The sequence below is a fragment of the Canis aureus genome, chromosome X, assembly GCF_053574225.1.
Source record: "Canis aureus isolate CA01 chromosome X, VMU_Caureus_v.1.0, whole genome shotgun sequence".
In the NCBI taxonomy this organism is placed as follows: Eukaryota; Metazoa; Chordata; class Mammalia; order Carnivora; family Canidae; genus Canis; species Canis aureus.
In genome coordinates, this window is record NC_135649.1 from 56695129 (window position 1) to 56716092 (window position 20964).

A 20964-nucleotide genomic window follows, 5' to 3' on the forward strand; every position below is an offset into this window, starting at 1 on the left:
TCACTGGAGTACATCGGGAAATCTATATCTCTAATAAGTGTGTCTCTTTTAAAAATTTTTATTTATTTATTTATTTGACACACAAAGAGAAAGAAAGGCAGAGACATATGCAGAGGGACAAGCAGGCTCCATACAGAGAGCCCGATGTGGGACTCTATCCCAGGACTCCAGGATCACTCCCTGAGCTGAAGGCAGGCGCTTAACCACTGAGCCACCCAGGTGTCCCTAATAAGTGTATATAAACCAATAATTAAAGTGATTATTAATAATTGGATAGGTAGTTACAATATTTGTTAGTGTTTTCTAGTCATTGCCCTTGTTTTGTTTTGTAAACCTTGTCTTCCATTCTTGTATTCTCTGCTGTTAATATTTTATATTATTCTCTTTCTTCTCTTAGCATACTAATTTTACTTGTTTAAAAAACCTTATGGGGTTCATCTGGAGTTTTCAGTTTTCATTTACAACTTATAAATTCACTTGCAAATAACACTATACCATTTCATGTGTAGTGCAAGTATCTTTTAACAGAATAATTTCAATCCCTCCCTCTTATCCCTTATAACATTATTGCCATTTATATCACTTGCCAAAATATTGTTAATATTATTATTTTGAATATAGTATTATTTCTTTTTTTAAAATTTTTTTATTTATGATAGTCACAGAGAGAGAGAGAGAGAGGCAGAGACACAGGCAGAGGGAGAAGCAGGCTCCATGCACCGGGAGCCCAACGTGGGATTCAATCCCGGGTCTCCAGGATCGTGCCCTGGGCCAAAGGCAGGCGCCAAACTGCTGTGCCACCCGGGGATCCCGAATATAGTATTATTTCTAAAACAGATTAAGAGTAAGAAAAAAATATTTACCTTAATTTATTCTTTCTATAACATTCTTCATTTATGTAGTTCTGTTTCTGACCTAAATTATTTTTCTTCTCTCTATAGACCTTCTTTTAACAGTTTTTTCTAAGGTAGATCTTTGGTATGGTAAAAATTCCCTCAATTTTTGTTTGAGAAAGTCTTTATTTATTTCTTCACTACTAAAAGGAAATTTCACTGGATTCAGAATTCTACGTTGGGTTTTTATTTTATTTTTTCTCTCAACACTGTACCTATTTCACACACTCTATTCTTGTTTGCTTGGTTTCTGTTAAGTTCAACGTAATTCTTATCATTGTGCTTGTATGGGTAAGGAGGATTTATTTCTCTGGTGTTTTAAAAAAAGATTTTCTCTTTGTTTTTGATACTGCAGTTTGAGTATTATATGTATAAATGTAGATTTTTAAAATATTTATCCTTCTTACTAATCTCTGAGCTTCCTGAATCTTTTGCTCAGTGTCTCTCATTAATTCAAGAAAATTATCAGTCATTGATACTTTAAATGTTTCTTCTATTCTGTTCCCTCATTCCTTTTATTTTGGTATTCCCATTACATTTATGTGACACCTTTTGCAACCGTTGCAAAATTCTTAATATACAGCTCTCAGGTTTGTTGGGTTTTTTTTCAATGTTTTTTTTCACTTTTTTTTTTCCATTTTGGGAAGGTTCTATTGAAAGTCTTCAAATGTTGACATTCTCTGGTCTACTAATGAGCCCATCAAGAGGTTCATTTTGTTTGAGTGTTTCTGATTTCTAAGATTTACTTTGCTTCTTAAAATTTTCATCTCTCTTTCACTTTAGTGTCCTTTTATTTTGTTCTGATCTTTGATATCAATTTCTGGTGTCTGAAGTGGGCAGAATCATCTAGGGTCAAATTTACTTAGGTTGTGGTTGATATTCTTGAAGCAGTCTGCTCATACAGCCACGCTGCACTGAGCAAAATAACTAGAAAGAAGAACTCACTACAAAAGGATGAATTAGAAACAGTACACTCGGGGAGGGGGCAAGATGGTGGAAGAGTAGGGTCCCCAAGTCACCTGGCCCCATCAAATTACCAAGATAACTTTCAAATCATCCTGAAAACCTATGGATTCGGTCTGAGATTTAAAGAGAGAACAGCTGGAATGCTACAGTGAGAAACGTTTGAGCTTCTATCAAGGTAGGAAGATGGGGGAAAAAATAAAGAAATAAAAAAGCATCCAAGGGGAAGGAGCTGGGCTAAGGTCCCACCGCGAGTGCCCCCAGGACAGGAAAGCCCAGGCCCTGAGAAGCAGGAGCTTCACCAATCTTCCCAGACAGAAAGGCGCTTGCAGGGAGTTGGAGCAGGATCCCAGGAGGGGCAGGGATGCCCTCAGACTCCCAGGGGCACTAACAGAGGAACTGCGCCCCGGGGGAGAGCCCACCACACCGGCAGCCGAGCTCCCTAAAGAGCTGAAGTGCATGCCAGAAAGGGGCAAGGGAACAAGCAGCTCTATTGCGGCTCGGCAGCGGTTCCCTGCGAAGGGGGCTGCGGCCCCAGGTGCGTGACTCCAGCAGCGCAGGACCCAGAGCCCAGGATACCGGGGAAAACACCCCAGGATCCAGCACTCCCCCTGGGACAGGCAGAGGCCGGGAGGACATAGGACAGCGAGGACACTCCTGCTGCAGGGTGGCCCTGAACTGTGCAGATCGGCGGCCCACACCTCCGCCCCCGCCCCAGGAGCATCCAGGCCATTGCAGACCGGGAGCTGTGGTAGTTACAATGGGAGCTGACTCTGGGGCTGGAGAGCTGGCCACTGCCATTGTTGTTGTTCCTCCTGGGACCTCACAGGATAAACAACTCCCACTGAGCCCTGAAACAGGCAGGGGGCTGAGCAGGTCCCCCAGGTGCACACACCTGAGAATCAGCACAGCAGGCCACTCACCCAGAAGAACAGCTAGAAGGACGGGGGAAAAGCAAGTTACTGACCAAACAGCACTGGAAAGTTCCAGGGGAAGTCGAGGGATTTACAGTATATAGAGTCAAAGAAAACCACCCCTTGTTTTTTGTTTTCTGTTTGCTTCCCCCTCTTTTTTTCTTTTTCCCTTCTTCTCCTTTTTTATTTATTTTTCTTTTTTTCTTTTTTCTCCTCTGTCTTTTACTCCTTTTTCCAGTACAACTTATTTTTGGCCACTCTGCACTGAGCAAAATGACTAGAAGGAAAAACTCACCTCTAAAGAACCAGAAACAGTCCTCTCTCCCACAGAGTTACAGAATTTGGATTACAATTCAATGTCAGAAAGTCAATTCAGAAGCACAATTATAAAGATACTGGTGGCTCTAGAAAAAAGCATAAATCGGAGAAGGACAAACAGTATATGTTCTCATTCATTTGGCGAATATAAATAGTAGTGAAAGGGAATATAAGGGAAGGGAGAAGAAATATGTGGAAAATATCAGAAAGGGAGACAGAACATAAAGACTCCTAAGTCTGGGAAACGAACTAGGGGTGGTGGAAGGGGAGGAGGGCGGGGGGTGGGGGTGAATGGGTGACGGGCACTGAGGGGGACACTTGACGGGATGAGCACTGGGTGTTATTCTGTATGTTGGTAAATTGAACACCAATAAAAAATTAATTTATTAAAAAAAGCATTCAAGAGACTTCACGATTGCAGAATTTAGAACTAATCAGGATGAAATTAAAAATCAATTAAATGAGATGCAATCCAAACTTGAGGTCCTAATCATGAGCGTTAATGAGGGAGAAGAACAAGTGAGTGACATAGAAGATAAGTGAATGCCAAGGAGAGAAACTGAGGAAAAAAGAGAAAAACAATTAAAAGAATATGATGATAGGTTAAGGAAAATAAATGACAGCCTCAGAAGGAAAAATTTATGTTTAACTGGAGTTCTGGGGGCGCCGAAAGGAACAGAGGTCCAGAATATGTATTTGAACAAATCATAGCTGAGAACTTTCCTAACTTGGGAAGACAAACAGGCATTCAGATCCAGGAGACAAAGAGATCCCCCCTAAAATCAATAAAAACTGTTCAGTCAACCAACATTTAATAGTGAAACTTGCAAATTCCAAAGATAAAGAGAAAATCTTTACAGCAGCAAGAGACAAGAAATCTAATATTTATATGGAGAAGTATTAGGGTAACAGCAGACATCTCCACAGAGACCTGGCAGGCCAGAAAGGGCTGGCAGGATATATTCAGGGTCCTAAATGAGAACAACAGCAGCTAAGAATACTTTATCCAGCAAGGCTATAATTCAGAATGGAAGGAGAGATAAAGAGCTTCCAAGATAGGCAGAAACTGAAAGAATATGTGGCCACCAAGCCAGCTCTGCAAGAAATGATAAGGGGGATTCTGTAGTAGAAAGAGGATGTCCAGGGGAATAATCCACAAAAACAGGGACTGAATAGGTATCATGATTACACTAAATTCGTATCTTTCAATAGTAACTGTGAACATGAATGGGCTTAATGACCCCATCAAAAGGTGCAGGGTATCAGACTGGATAAAAAAGTAAGACCCATCCATTTACTGTCTACAAGAGACACATTTTAGACATAGGGACACATCCAGGCTGAAAATAAAAGGTTGAAGAACCATTTACCATTCAAGTGGTCCTCAGAAGAAAGCAGGGGTAGCCATCCTTATATCAGATAAACTAAAATTTATACCAAAGACCGTAGTAAGAGATGAAGAGGGAGGGACACTATATCATACTTAGAGGATCTATCCAACAGGAGAACCTAATAATCATCAATATTTACGCCCCGAATGTGGAAGCTGCCAAGTATATCAATCAATTAATAACCAAAGTTAAGGCATATTTAGATAATAATACACTTCTACTTGATGACTCGAATGTAACACTTTCTACAATCGATAGGTCTTCTAAGCACAACATGTCCAAAGAAACAAGAGTTTTAAATGATACACTGGACCAGATGGATTTCACAGATATTTACAGAACTTTACATCCAAAGCAACTGAATACACATTCTTCTCAAGTGCACATGGAACTTTCTCCAGAATACACCACATACTGGGTCACAAATCAGGTCTTAACTGATACCAAAAGATTGCAATCATCCTCTGCATATTTTCAGACCATAATACTTTGAAGTTAGAACTAAACCACAAGAAGAAGTTTGGAAGGATTTCAAACACGTGGAGGTTATGTACCATCCTGCTAAAAGATGAAAGGGTCAACCAGGAAATTAGAGAAGAATTAAAAAGATTCATGGAAACTAGAGAGAATGAAGATACAATCATTCAAAATCTTTGGGATGCAGAAAAAGCAGTCCTGAGGGAGAAACAGTACACTCTGGGCAGCCGCAGTAGCTCAGCTTTTTAGCACAACATTCAGCCCTGGGTGTGACCATGGGGACCCAGGATCTAGTCCCACATCGGGGTACCTGCATGTAGCCTGCTTGTTCCTCTGCCTGTGTCTCTGCCTCTCTGTCACTCTGTTGCTCTCTCTCTCTCTGGCTTTCATAAATAAATAAATAAATAAATAAATAAATAAATAAATAAATAAATATTTAAAAAAAGAAAGAAACAGTCCTCTCTGCCACACAGTTACAGAATTTGCACTACAATTCGATATTAGGAAACAAATTCAAAAGCACAATTATAAAGATACTGGTGGCTCTGGAAAAAGATAAAGGATTCAAGGCACTTTATGACTGCAGGATTTAGATCTAATCAAGCCAAAATTAAAAATCAAATAAATGGATGCAACAGAGACTGAAGGACCTAATGATGAGGGTTAATGATGTTCAAGAAAGAGTGTGTGACATAGAAGACAAGTTGATGGCAAGGAAGGATACTGAGGAAAAAAGAGAAAAACAATTAAAAGACCATGACAAAAGGTTAAGAGAATATAATGACAGCCTCAGAAGGAAAAATCTATGTTTAATTTGGGTTCCAGAGGGCGCTGAGAAGGAGAGGGCCAAAAATCATATTTGAACAAATCATACCTGAGAACTTTGATAAAATGGGGAGGGAAACAGGCATTCAGATCCAGGAGATAGAGAGATCCCCCCCTAAAATTAAAAAAAAAAAAAAGTTCAACACCTCGACATTTAATAGTTCAGATTGCAAATTCCAAAGATAAAGAGAAGATACTTAAAGCAGCAAGAGACAAGACAGCCCTCACTTTTATGGGTAACAGCAGACCTCTACACAGAGACCTGGCAGGCCAGAAAGGGCTGGCAGGATATATTCAGGGTCCTAAATAAGAAGAATATGCAACCAAGAATACTTTTTCCAGGAAGGCTCTCATTCAAAATGGAAGGAGAGATAAAGAGCTTCCAAGACAGGCAGCAACTAAAAGAATATGTGACCTCCAAACCACCTCTGCAAGAAATTTTAAGGGGGACTCTTAAAATTCCCCTTTAAGAAGAAGGTCAGTGGAACAATCCACAAAAACAAGGACTGAATAGATATCATGATGACACTAAACTCATATCTGTCAATAGTAACTCTAAACATGAACGGGCTTAATGACCCCATCAAAAGGAGCAGGGTGTCAGACTGTATAAAAAAGCAGGACCCATCTATTTGCTGTCTACAAGAGACTCATTTTAGACAGAAGGACACCTACAACCTGAAAATAAAAGGTTGGAGAATCATTTACCACTCAAATGGTCCTCAAAAGAAAGCAGGGGTAGCCATCCTTATATCAGATAAACTAAAATTTACCCCGAAGACTGTAGTGAGAGATGAAGAGGGACACTATCTCATACTTCAAGGATCTATCCAACAAGAGCACTTAACAATCCTCAATATATATGCCCCGAATGTGGGAGCTGCCAAATATATAAATCAATTAATAACCAAAGTGAAGACATACTTAGATAATAATACACTTATACTTGATGACTTCAATCTAGAGCTTTCTACACTCGATAGGTATTCTAAACACAACATCTCCAAAGAAACGAAGGCTTTAAATGATACACTGAACCAGATGGATTTCACAGATATCTACAAACTTTACATCCAAACTCAACTGAATTCACATTCTTCTCAAGTGCACATGGAACTTTCTTCAAATACCACATACTGGGTCACAAATTGGGTCTGAACTCATAGCAAATGATTGGGATCATCCCCTGCATATTCTTATACCGTAATGCCTTGAAATTAGAACTAAATCACGAAAAGAAGTTTGGAAGGACTTCAAACACGTGGAGGTTAAGGGCCATCCTGCTAAAAGATGAAAGGGTCAACCAGGAAATTAAGGAAGAATTAAAAAGATTCATGGAAACTAATGAGAATGAAGATACAACCATTCAAAATCTTTGGGATGCAGCAAAAGCAGTCCTGAGGGGGAAATACATCGCAATACAAGCATCCATTCAAAAACTGAAAAGAACTCAAATACAAAAGCTAACCTTACACCTAAAAGAGCTAGAGAAAAAAGAGCAAATACATCTTACACCCAGCAGAAGAGGAGAGTTAATGAAGATTCAAGCAAAATCAATGAAATCGAGACCAGAAGAACTGTGGAACCGATCAACAGAACCAGGAGTTGGTTCTTGGAAGAATTAATGAGATAGATAAACCATTAGCCAGCCTTATTTAAAAGAAGAGAGAGAAGACTCAAATTAATAAAATCATGAATGAGAAAGGAGAGATCACTACCAACACCAAGGAAATACAAACGATTTTAAAAACATATTATGAACAGCTATACGCCAATAAATTAGGCAATCAAGAAGAAATGGACGCATTTCTGGAAAGCCACAAACTACCAAAACTGGAACAGGAAGAAATAGAAAACCTGAACAGGCCAATAACCAAGGAGGAAATTAAAGCAGTCATCAAAAACCTCCAAGACACAAAAGTCCAGGGCCAGATGCCTTCCCAGGGGAATTCAATCAAACGTTTAAAGAAGAAACCATACCTGTTCTACTAAAGCTGTTTGGAAAGATAGAAAGAGCTGGAGTACTTCCAAATTCGTTCTATGAGGCCAGAATCACCTTTATCCAAAACCAGATAAAGACTCCACCAAAAAGGAGAATTATAGACCAATATCCCTGATCAACATGGATGCAAAAATTCTCAACAAGATACTGACCAATAGGATCAAACAATACATTAAGAAAATTATTCAACATGAACAAGTAGGATTTATACCCGGGACACAGGGCTGGTTCAATACTTGTAAAACAATCAATGTGATTCATCGTAACAGCAAGAGAAAAACCAAGAACCATATGATTCTCTCCTTAGATGCAGAGAAAGCATTTGACAAAATACAGCATCCATTCCTGATCAAAACTCTTCAGAGTGTACGGATAGAGGGAACATTCCTCAACATCTCAAAAGCCATCTACGGAAAGCCCACAGTAAATATCATTCTTATTGGGGAAGCACTGGGAGCCTTTCCCCTAAGATCAGGAACAAGACAGGGATATCCACTCTCACCACTGCTACTCAACATAGTACTGGAAGTCCTAGCCTCAGCAATCAGACAACAAAAAGACATTAAAGGCATTCAGATTGGCAAAGAAGTCAAACTCTCCCTCTTCGCCGATGACATGATACTGTACATAAAAAACCCAAAAGCCGCCACCCCAAGATTGCTAGAACTCACACAGCAATTTGGCAGCCTGGCAGGATACAAAATCAATGCCTAAAAGTCAGTGGCATTTCTATACACTAACAATGAGACTGAAAAAATAGAAATTAAGGAGTCAATCCTATTCACAATTGCATCCAAAACCAAAAGATACCTAGGAATAAAACTAACCAAAGGGGTAAAGGATCTATACCCTCAAAACTATAGAACACTTCTGAAAGAAATTGAGGAAGACACAAAGAGATGGAAAAATATTCCATGCTCATGGGAAGCAGAATTAATATTGTGAAGATGTCAATGTTACCCAGGGCAATTTACACCTTTAATGCAATCCCTATCAAAATACCATGGACTTTCTTCAGAGAGTTAGAACAAATTATTTTAAGACTTGTGTGGAATCAGAAAAGACCCCGAATAGCCAGGGAAATTTTAAAAAAGAAAACCATAGCTGGGGGCATCACAATGCCAGATTTCTGGTTGTACTACAAAGTTGTGGTCATCAAGACAGTGTGGCACTGACACAAAAACAGACACATAGATCAATGGAACAGAATCAAGAATCCAGAAGTGGACCCTCAACTTTATGGTCAACTAATATTCGATAAAGGAGGAAAGACTATCTACTGGAAGAAAATTTCCAGTAAATGGTGCTTGGAAAATTGGACATCCACATGCAGAAGAATGAAACTAGACCACTCTCTTTCACCATACACAAAGATAAACTCAAAATAGATGAAAGATCTAAGTGTGAGACAAGATTCCATCAAAATCCTAGAGGAGAACACAGGCAACATCCCTTTTGAACTTGGCCACAGAAACTTCTTGCAAGATACATCCACGAAGGCAAAAGAAACAAAAGCAAAAATGAACTATTGGGACTTCATCAAGATAAGAAGCTTTTGTATACAATGGAATATTACTCAGCTATTAGAAATGACAAATACCCACCATTTGCTTCAACGTGGATGGAACTGGAGGGTATTATGCTGAGTGAAGTAAGTCAGTCGGAGAAGGACAAGCATTATATGTTCTCATTCATTTGGGGAATATAAATAATAGTGAAAGGGAAAATAAGGGAAGGGAGAAGAAATGTGTGGGAAATATCAGAAAGGGAGACAGAACGTAAAGACTGCTAACTCTGGGAAACGAACTAGGGGTGGTAGAAGGGGAGGAGGGCGGGGGGTGGGAGTGAATGGGTGACGGGCACTGGGTGTTATTCTGTATGTTAGTAAATTGAACACCAATAAAAAAAAAAAAAGAAGCTTTTGCACCGCAAAGGATACAGTCAACAAAACTAAAAGACAACCTACAGAATCGGAGAAGATATTTGCAAATGACATGTCAGATAAAGGGCTAGTTTCCAAGATCTATAAAGAACTTGTTATGCTCAACAGCAAAGAAACAAACAATTCAATCATGAAATGGGCAAAAGACATGAAGAGAAATCTCACAGAGGGAGACATAGACATGCTCAACATGCACATGAGAAAATGCTCTGCATCACTGGCCATCAGGGAAATACAAATCAAAACCAGAATGAGATACCACCTCACACCAGTGAGAATGGGAAAAATTAAGAAGGCAGGAAACCACATTTGTTGGGGAGGATGCGGAGCAAAGGGAACCCTCTTACACTGTTGATGGGAATGTGAACTGGTGCAGCCACTCTGGAAAACTGTGTGGAGGTTCCTCAAGAAGTTCTAAATAGACCTGCCTTACGACCCAGCAATTGCACTGTTGGGGATTTACCCCAAAGATACAGATGCAATGAAACGCCGGGACACCTGCATCCCGATGTTTCTAGCAGCAATGTTCACAATAGCCAAACTGTGGAAGGAGCCTCGGTGTTCATCGAAAGATGAATGGATAAAACAGATGTGGTTTATGTGTGCAATGGAATATTGCTCAGCCATTAGAAATGACAAATACCCACCATTTGCTTCAACGTGGATGGAACTGGAGGGTATTATGCTGAGTGAATTAAGTCAATTGGAGAAGGACAAACAGTATATGTTCTCATTCATTTGGGGTATATAAATAATAGTGAAAGAGAATATAAGTGAATGGAGAAGAAATGTGTGGGACATATCAGAAAGGGAGACAGAACATAAAGACTCCTAAATCTGGGAAACGAACTAGGGGTGATGTAAGGGGAGGTTGGGGGATGGGGGTCAATGGGTGATGGGCACTGAGGTGGGCACTTGACGGGATGAGCACTGGGTGTTATTCTGTATGTTGGAAAATTGAACACCAATAAAAAATAAATTTATTATTAAAAAAAAGAAATTAATGAGAATGAAGATACAACCGTTTAAAAACCTTGGGATACAGCAAATGCAGTCGCAAGAGGCAAATACATTGCAATACAAGCATTCCCCCCCAAAATTGGAGAAAACTCAAATACACAAGCTAACCTTGCACCTAAAGGAACTGGAGAAAGAAAAGCAAATAAAACCTACACCAAACAGAAATATAGACCAAAGGAACTGTAGAACAGCTCAAAAAACCATGAGTTCGTTCTTTGAAATAATTAAGATATATAAACCATTAGCAAGCCTTATTAAAAGCAAAAGAGAAAGAACTCTAATAATAAAATCAAGAATGAAAAAAGAGTGATCACAACCAATACCAAGAAAATACAAATGATTTAAAAAACATATTATGAGGGATCCCTGGGTGGCGCAGCGGTTTGGCGCCTGCCTTTGGCCCAGGGCGCGATCCTGGAGACCCGGCATCGAATCCCACATCGGGCTCCCTGCATGGAGCCTGCTTCTCCCTCTGCCTGTGTCTCTGCCTCTCTCTCTCTCTGTGTGACTGTCATAAATAAATAATAAATAAAAATTTAAAAAAAATAAAAATAAATAAAAACATATTATGAGCAGCTTTACATGAATAAATTATGCAATCTAGAAGAAATGGATGCATTTCTGGAAAAACACAAACTACCAAAACTGGAACAGGAGGAAATAGAAAACCTGAGCAAGACAATAACCAATGAGGAATTTGAAGCAATCATCAAAAACCTCCTGAGACACAAAATTCCAGGGCCACATGGCTTTCCAGGGGAATTCTGTCAAATGTTTAAAGAAGAAACAATACCTATTCTATTAAACCTGTTCTGAAAGATATAAAGGGATGGAATACTTCCAAACTGGTTCTATGAGGCCAGCATCACCTTACTTCCAAAACCAGACAAAGACCCCACCAAAAAGCATTATAAACCAATATCCCTGTTGAACACAGATGCAAACATTCTCGACAAAATACTAGCCCATAGCATCCAACAATACATTTAGAAGATTACTCACGATGACCAAGTGGGATTTATCCCTGAGATACAGGGATGGTTCAACACTCATAAAACAATAAACATGATAGATCATATCAACAAGAGACAAAACAAGAACCATAAGATCCTCTCAATTGATGCAGAGAAAGCAATTGACAAATACAGCATCCATTCCTGAACAAAACTCTTCAGAGGGTAGGGATAGAGGGAAAATTCCTCACCATCTTCAAAGCCATCTAAGAATAGCTCACAGCAAATAACATTCTCAATGGGGAAACACTGGGAACCTTTCCCCTAAGATAGGGAACATGAGAGGGATGTCCAATCTCACCACTGCTGTTCAACAGAGTACTAGAAGTCCTTGCCTCAGTGATCAGGAAACAAAAGAAATAAAAGGCATTCAAATTGGCAAAGAAGTCAAACTCTCCCTCTTCGCAGATGACATGATACTGTACGTAGAAAACCCAAAAGAGTCCACCGCAAGATTGCTAGTACTCATACAGCAATTTGGCAGTGTGGCAGGATACAAATTCAATGCCCAGAAACCAGGGGGCCTTTCTATACACTAACAATGAAACTGAATAAAGGGAAATTAAGGAGTCAATCCCCTTCACAGTTACACCCAAAAGCCTAAGATACGTAGGAATAAACCTAACCAGAGAGGTAAAAATCTATACCCTAAAAACTACAGAACACTTCTGAAAGAAATTGAGGAAGACACAAAGAGATGGAAAAATATTCCATGCTCATGGATTGGAAAAATTAATATAGTGAAAATGTCTATGCTACCTAGGGCAATGTACATATTCAATGCAATCCCTATCAAAATACTATGGACTTTCTTCAGAGAATTGGAAGAAATTATTTTATGATTTGTGTGGTATCAGAAAATACCCTGAATAGCCAAGGGAATATTGAAAAAGAAAACCAGAGCTGGGGGCATCTCAATGCCAGATTTCAAGTTGTACTACAAAGTGGTCATCATCAAGGCAGTATGGTACTGGCACAAAAACAGACACATAGATCAATGTAACAGAATAGAGAACCCAGAAATGGGCCCTCAACTCTATGGACAACTAATATTTGACAAAGCAGGAAAGACTATCCACTGGAAAAAGGACAGTATCTTCAATAAATGGTGCTGGGAAAATTGGACATCCACATGCAGAAGAATGATACTAGACCATTCTCTTACACCATACACAAAGATAAACTCAAAATGGATGAAAAATCTAAATGGGAGACAAAATTCCATCAAAATCCTAGAGGAGAACACGGGCAACACCTTTTTTGAACCACAGCAACATCTTGCAATATACATCTATGAAGGCAAGACAAACAAAAGCAAAATGAATTATTGGGACTTCATCAAGATAAAAAGCTTCTGCACAGCAAAAGAAACAGTCAACAAAAGTAAAAGACAACCTACAGAATGGGAGAAGATATTTGCAAATGATGTATCAGATAAAGGGCTAGTAATCAAGATCTATAAAGAACTTATCAAACTCGACATCAAAGAAACAAACCATCCAATCATGACATGGGCCAAAGACAGGAACAGAAATTTCACCAAGGAAGACATAGACATGGCCAACAAGCAAAGGAGAAAATGCTCTGCATCTCTTGCCATCAGAGAAATACAAATCAAAACCACAATGAGATACCACCCCCATTTGTGATAATGGTGAAAATTAACAAGAGAGGAAAGAACAAATGTTGGAGAGGATGTGGAGAAAAGGGAACCCTCTTGCACTGTTGGTGTTAATGTACAGCCACTGGTACAGGCACTCTAGGAAACTGTGTGAAGGTTCCTCAAAGAGTTAAAAATACAACTGCCCTATGACCCAGTAATTGCACTGCTGGGGGTTTATCCCACAGATACAGGTGCAGTGAAACACTGGGCACCTGCACCCCAATGTTTATAGCAGCAATATCCACAATAGCCAAACTGTAGAATGAACCTTAGTGTCCTTCAAAAGTTGAATGGATAAAGAAGTTGTGGTCTATGTATACAATGGAATATTACTCAGCCATTAGAAATGACAAATACCCACCATTTTCTTCAATGTGGTTAGAACTGGATGGTGTTATGCTGAGTGAAGTAAGTCATTTGGAGAAACACAATCATTATATGGTTTCACTCAATCGGGAAATATAAAAAAATAGTGAAAGGGATTATAGGGGAAAGGAAAGAAAATGAGTGGGAAATATCAGAGAGGATGACAGAGCATGAGAGACTCCTAACTCTGGGAAATGAACAAGGGGTAATGGCAGGGGAGGTGGGCAGCGAGATGGAGTGACTGGGTGATGGGCAGTGAAGGGGTCACTTGACGGGATGAGCACTGGGTGTTATGTTATATGTTTGCAAATCAAACTCCAATAAAAATATACAAAAAAATTCGTCTCTCTGCCTCTATTTCCCACATATTATTTTTTCTCAAGTATAATTATTTCGGTGTTAATATTTCCATGTGTTCTTGTATGTTTTCCACTCTCTCAGTATATTAACTACAGTTATTTTAAATTGAGGTCTGATAATTCTAAAATATGTGTAATATCTAATTCTTATTGTGATGTTTGCTTCATATCTTTAGACTGTTTTTTTTTTCTTTTTCATGCCTTGTAATTTTTGCTTTAAAGCCAAAATGGTGCATTGGCTGAAGGCAACTGAGGTAAACAGGCTTTACGTAGGAGGCTTTATTTTTATCTGTCAGGGCATTAGTTTAAATTTACTGTTTGCTGTAGCTGTTGTATTAGTGATGGAGTTATCTTTGGTGTACCCTAAAGAAGCCAAATTCAATTGGGTCTGAAGACTAATTTTTTCATTTGTAATCCCGGTTCTTATAAAAAAAAAAACCTATTATGGTGGTGGGAAAATGAGTAAGAAGGAGAAACATATAATTAGATTTCAGTCTCTTAGTGAGCATGTGTCCTTGAGCTATGATCTTCACAAGTAATTTTAGCTTTTTCCCTCAAGTGAGAGAAGAAAGATAGAGGGGGATAGAGCTGAATATTTCTCTTTCCCCACAGGAAATGTTAAAGGGGCTGGAGATGTGCATCTCCCTAACCTCACATCAATGGCTACAGGGTGTTGGATTTTAATATATCCTTTCCCCCACATCAGTTAGGCTCTGGTAAAATAAATTGTTTAACTCTGGTAAAATAGTTTCCTTTGAGAGCAGGCCTTTGTTAAGAATAGAACACTCTGGGAATATTTTGAAATGGGTACTTTTCTTGCCCCCCAGCCAGAGACAAGAGGGGAAGTTTCTCAGATTTTCATCCAGAGAACCTTAAGGGGCTGCTGAAGTTTAAGACTCATGAAAGTGCAGGGACCCACTAAGAATTGGCCCCCAGTGGTTTTTATCTCTCAAGCTAGGTCCTCACTGAATCTCCAGAAATTTAAATGTTTCTACCTGACTCCAGCTGTGGCTTCTGCTCCCTATAAGCTCTGATTCTCTGTATCTGCCTATCTCTGATTGATTTAAACGAATTGTTGCTCTTGCTTTGAGGAAGAGTGACAACTTCAAACCTCTTTACATGTCCAATCAGAAACCAGAAGTCTTCTAAGTTCTCTTACTTTAAGAAGTAAGTCTACCATAATCAGTCCTTTTTTGTCTTCTTATAACATAATATTCATAAATTTCTTGCCATTATTTATTGGCCGTTGCTTAACATTCCTATTTTATAAGACACTTCACACTTGAGTTTATAATAATTTTAAAGATACCATAACTTATTTTATATGCTTAAAACTGATTAATTTAATTAATATTTAAAACATCATATTAAGATACCTCAGAATTTGACTGTTCCGTTATTTTAATCCTAGGGTTTAGTGAGGGAATGAAAATCTCAAGGAAAGGAGTAATTGAAGTTTTCTCTCAGATTTCTGCTTAGGAGAAAAGTAGGTTTAAAAAAAATAAGAGGGACTTCTAGGTGGCTCAGCACTTGGGCATCTGTCTTTGGCTCAGGGAGTGATCCCACCCAGAATGCCTGGATGGAGTCCCACATCAGGCTCTCTGCATGGAACCTGCTTCTCCCTCTGCCTATGTCTCTGCCTCTCTCTGTCTCTCATGAATAAATAAATAAAATCTTTAAAAAAAGAAAAAATAGGGTTTTAGTCAAGTAATGTATATAAGACACAATTTCCTGCAGAAAGACTTCTGAGTTATTGCAGTTCCTAAAAACAACAACAAAAAAATCATCTACACCTGAATTTGTACACATTCCTGAAGTTTGATTACTGAGTATCAGTAATTCTTCTAATTCATACAGTACTTACTATATGCAAGTCACTAATAGCTTTTCTTTTATTATTTTTAACTCTCATAATAACCTTACTTAATAGGTATATTTTTGTTCCTACTTTGTAGTTGTGGACACTGAGACTTCGAAAATTTAGGTGCATTCTCCAAGGTCAACAGTTATATGGAATTCAAACGATGTGGATTTCAAACTCAAGTTTATGTGATTACAGACATCTTTCTTAATTACTCTGTTACATAGACTCCTATGGATCTTTAATTTGCTACATGCCCTCTCAATCTGTCTTTACTCTATGAACTTTACACTTTCAGATGAATCCCTTTCAATCTATCCTTCTGATTTCAAACTATTAAAGCTATGGAAGAAAAATACATTATCCCTATAGCCCAAGTTATCCAGTGGGTCTTGTGTGGTATTTTTCTCAACACACCAATTTTTGAAAGGACAGCATACATACTATTGGTCAGTAAGTGGTTCTGCTGCAGTGGATTGAGGGTAGGAGCACCCCCAAAGCTTGGCTGGTTAGCCAGGGATGTATGAGCAAGTCCATGTTGGGGTCCAGGAGCAGCAAGAGAAGATTGCATCTTATCCTTATCCCAGGAGGATTCACTTCCACCTGAAAAACATTTGTATGAACAGATTGCAATTTGGCAACTTTCTATGAGAAGACTTTTCGAAAATTCCTTTTTAGGGTTGAAATTATTAATCTTACTTCTTAGAAAATTATTATTAAACATAGGTAACTCAATTTTATAATAATTTCAAAAACTTTCAATAGCCTTGTACTTAAGCTGCTTCTGAGAAGAATAAACAACTCTCAATAATGATATAGTTACAGGTAGTCTAAATAAGTCAGGAGTCATAATGGATAGCTTTTGAAAGTTTGTGGTAGGCCATTAACTAACCATTACTGTCTCCCATTTTGATGCTTTAACATACATATGCTAGGTTTTAATGAAGAACAGTTTTCTTTACTCAAAAAGAGCACACATAAGAACATAATAATATGGAAAAATATGTGATAAGAAAGGAAATGATCAGCTATTTTGTTCTCAGATCCAGTCCTGCAAAGGATAAGCTCTTCATACATAGCAGGATTTTGTACAAAATAGGATAAAACATAAAGCCATGGCCCCCAATTTGAAATTCTACTTTATTTTGATCTTCCATACTAGAGGATGACGTAAAGAGTGTATAGGTGCAGACTACTATATTACCATAATGATCTACGATGACAGCTATTTCATCTAGGACTTAGAATACTGTGAAGACAGAACCACTGCTTAAAACCATACACAAAACAACCACAGAATTATCTCTAGGACATCCTTTTAAGGAGAATGTTTCAAAAAAGAAGGGTAAGGGATTGATTTCCAATCACTGCAATAGCAAACAATCTGGCTTTAGAAAAGAAAATGGGCTTTCCAACTAGGGCCTGCCAGAATGGCTCCTGCAAAGAAGGGTGGCAAGAAGAAGAAGGGCCGTTCTGCCATCAAGGAGGTAGTGACCATAGAATACACCATCAACATTAACAAATGTATCCATGGAGTAGATTTCACGAAGTGTGATCCTCGGGCACTCAAAGAGATCCGGAAATTTGCCACGATGGAGATGGGAACTCCAGATGTGCGCATTAATGCCAGGCTCAACAAAGCTGTCTGGACCAAAGGAATAAGGAATGTTCCATACTGTATCCATGTGCAGTTGTCCAGAAAACGTTAACGAGGATGAAGATTCACCAAACAAGCTCTACATGCTGGTTACCTACATACCTGTCACCACTTTCAAAAATCTACAGACCGTTAATGTGGATGAGAACTAATCGCTGATTGTCAAATAAAGGTATAAAACTGCCAAAAAAAAAAAAAAAGAAAAGAAAAAAGAAAAAAAATGGTTGGGGATTGAGTTAAAATGGTGGAAGAGTAGGGGACCCTAAGCTTGCCTCACCCTTCAAACACAGCTAGTTAAATATCAAATCATTCTTAACAACAAAAACATCCATCTGAGGACTGAGAGAACAAAACTGGACATCTATAGGTAGAAAAATGACCATTTCATGGAAGGTAGGAGATGCAGAGAGTGGATTTTGGGGAGAAAAGAATTGCAGGTGCTACAGAAGGCACGGAGCTATGATTACAGAGAGGAGAGAAGATAGAGTGAAGAGAGAGGAGGAGAGAGAAGCAGCAGGCAGAGGATTACACAAGAAAAACTTCCCCCAAAGCAATGGCTAGGAAAAGGCAAGGGTATGACAACTGCAAATTACTACAAGCAATGGAGCACAAAGTCTGAAACTTTAGAAGTCTGTGACATCGCCAGGGTCCTGCTTGGTAGGTTTAGTGATGCTGCTGTGAAGAAGGAGGGCAGACACCTGGGAGTGGGAAATGTGGTCTGAGGATTCCCTGGATTATATCGAGAGAGAGAGTTTCCCTTCTTGGAGTGTATTTGGGCCAGGTGGCATGGCCTTTCTGGGGATAAAAGAACTGGTGGTGACAATGTGCTGCCCTGTTCCCTAGCATAGGAACAAAGACACTGGCTGGGGACAGCAAACTTTGGTGCCAGCTTTTTGCTATAATTTACCATAAACTCCCAACCACTGCATGCAACTGCTTTACTGGGACAAACTAGCAAATGGGGAAAGTGCAGTGACTCTGCCCTAGAGGATCACTGCAGGTCTGCACCATGTGAGTCCCTAAAATTTGGAGTTTTGAAACCCATCTGCGTGCCTGAGATAAAACACAGGAATACTATGCTGCCTGGCAGGCAGACAACTCAGACACAGAAAAGGTGAAGACAGGGATCTGATGGAAGCTGGGGACACAGGAGGGGTGCTTGTTTACTCTTCTGTGAGCGCTTCCTGATGAGTGATGGATTCAAACTCCTTACTCCGGGAAGGAGACAGAGGAGCAATGACATTCCCACCCTCTGCACTGCAGCACAGACCAACTTCAGTGAGAAACACAGCACCCTGCAATGGAGACTGCTGCTGCTTACATTAAGCTCCCCCCAACCTATATCCTACAAGTGCATGTTTACTAAGGCAAATTGGTCTGAAAATTGGCCCAGCAGACCCTTTCCCCAGAAGATCAAACCCCTCATATGCCCCAAGGCTACTGATCATAGAGTGCTACAAAGCTCCAGCTCTACAGGAAATAATATATAGCTTCCTTTTTGATCTGGATTCTTTTATTGAAGACAAAACACACTAGTCAAAACTTGCCACACAGTGGACAAGGTCCAAACACCCCTCTCTACAGGCAAGTAGAAACTCTGCAGAGGACTGACCTGAGAATAGGAGCAACCAAAAAACAATAGCAGAGCGCATATAAGACCCCTCCCCACTTTTGCAGATCTCTTCTTAATATAGCCATTACTCTCAGGAGCAAGACTATAAAATGCTTTCCTAACAATCACAAACAGACAAACAAACAAAAACAGTGACCTAGACAAAATGACAAGATGTAGGAATTCACCTTAAAAGAAAGAAGAGGAAGTGATGGCCAGGAATTTATTCAATACAGATATAAGATGTATGAAACAGATGTTAAAACAATTAAAAGGATACTAGCTGGGTATGAGAAAAGCATAGAAGACACTAAAGAATCTCTTACTGCAGAGATTAAAAAAAAAAAAACATGTTTCTAGCAGCAACGTCCATAATATCCAAACTGTAGAAGGAGCCTCGGTGTCCATCGAAAGATGAATGGATAAAGAAGATGTGGTCTATGTATACAATGGAATATTACTCAGCCATTAGAAATGACAAATACCCACTATTTGCTTCGATGTGGAGGGACCTGGAGGGTATTGTGCTTAGTGAAATAAGTCAATTGGAAAAGGACAAACATTACATGGTCTCATTCATTTGGGGAATATAAAAATTAGTGAAAGGGAGTAAAGGGAAAGGAGAGAAAATGAGTGAAAATATCAGTGAGGTTGACAAAACATGAGAGACACCTAACTCTGGGAAATGAACAAGGGGTAGTGGAAGGGGAAGTGGGCGGGGAGTTGGGGTGACTGGGTGATGGGCACTGTGGGGGCACTTGGCAGGATGAGCAGTGGGTGTTATGCTATATGTTGGCAAATTGAACTCCAATAAAAAAATAAAAATTAAAAAAATTTAAAAAAAACCTTGAAAACTAGTCAGGTCAAAATTAAAAATGCTATAACTGAGATGCAAACCCTACTGGATGCCATGACTGTGAGGATTGAAGAAGCAGAGGAAAAAGATCACTGATTTAGAATATAAAATTATGGAAAATAATAAAGGTAAAAAGAAGAGGGAAGAAAAGTAATTGGATCACAAATGTGGACTTATGGAACTCAGTGACTTCTTAAAGCATACTAACATTCATATCATAAGAGTCCCAGAAGAAGGGGAAAAAAAAGTGGGGGTGAAGTTTAATTTAAGCAAAATATAGACAAAAAGTTGCCTAATCTGGGAAAGGAAACAGATAGCAAAATCCAAGAAGCACAGAGAATTCAACAAAAGCTGACCATCACCAAGACATAACAGTCAAATATACAAGATACACAGACAAGGAAAGAATGCTGAAAGTATCAAGGGGAAAAAAAGTCCTTAACATACAAGGGAAGACATATCTTGTTCACAACACATCTGTCCACAGAAACATGGCAGGCCAGAAGAGAGTTGCATGGTATATTTAATGTGCAGAATGGCAAAAATATGTAATCAGGAATACTTTATCCAGCAAGGCTGTCATTCAGAATAGGAGAGATAAAGAGTTTCTCAGACGAAAATTTAAGGAGTTTATAAGCATTAAATCAAATCTACAAGATATATTAAAGGAGACCCTCTGAGCAGGAAAAAGAGGTCAAAAGCATCAAAGACTATAAAGGAACACAAACAATATGCAAGAATAGTGACTTTCTATGTAATACAATGGCACCAAATTCATATCTATCAGTGATTACTCTGAATATAAATAGACTAAATTCTCCAATTAAAAGAC

The 20964-nt window shown here is 39.0% G+C and overlaps 1 protein-coding gene across 2 annotated transcripts in view; it reads right to left on the reverse strand.

Annotated features, from left to right (window-relative positions):
• Window positions 1-16604, reverse strand: part of DACH2 (dachshund family transcription factor 2) — a 182477-nt gene extending 165873 nt beyond the window's left edge. For both annotated transcript variants that reach the window (XM_077888549.1, XM_077888550.1), the window contains exon 1: window positions 16452-16604. In XM_077888549.1, coding sequence (XP_077744675.1) covers window positions 16452-16578 — 127 coding nt within the window. In that variant the 5' untranslated portion in view covers window positions 16579-16604. The remainder of the gene's footprint in view (window positions 1-16451) is intronic.
• Window positions 16605-20964: the final 4360 nt, after the last annotated feature.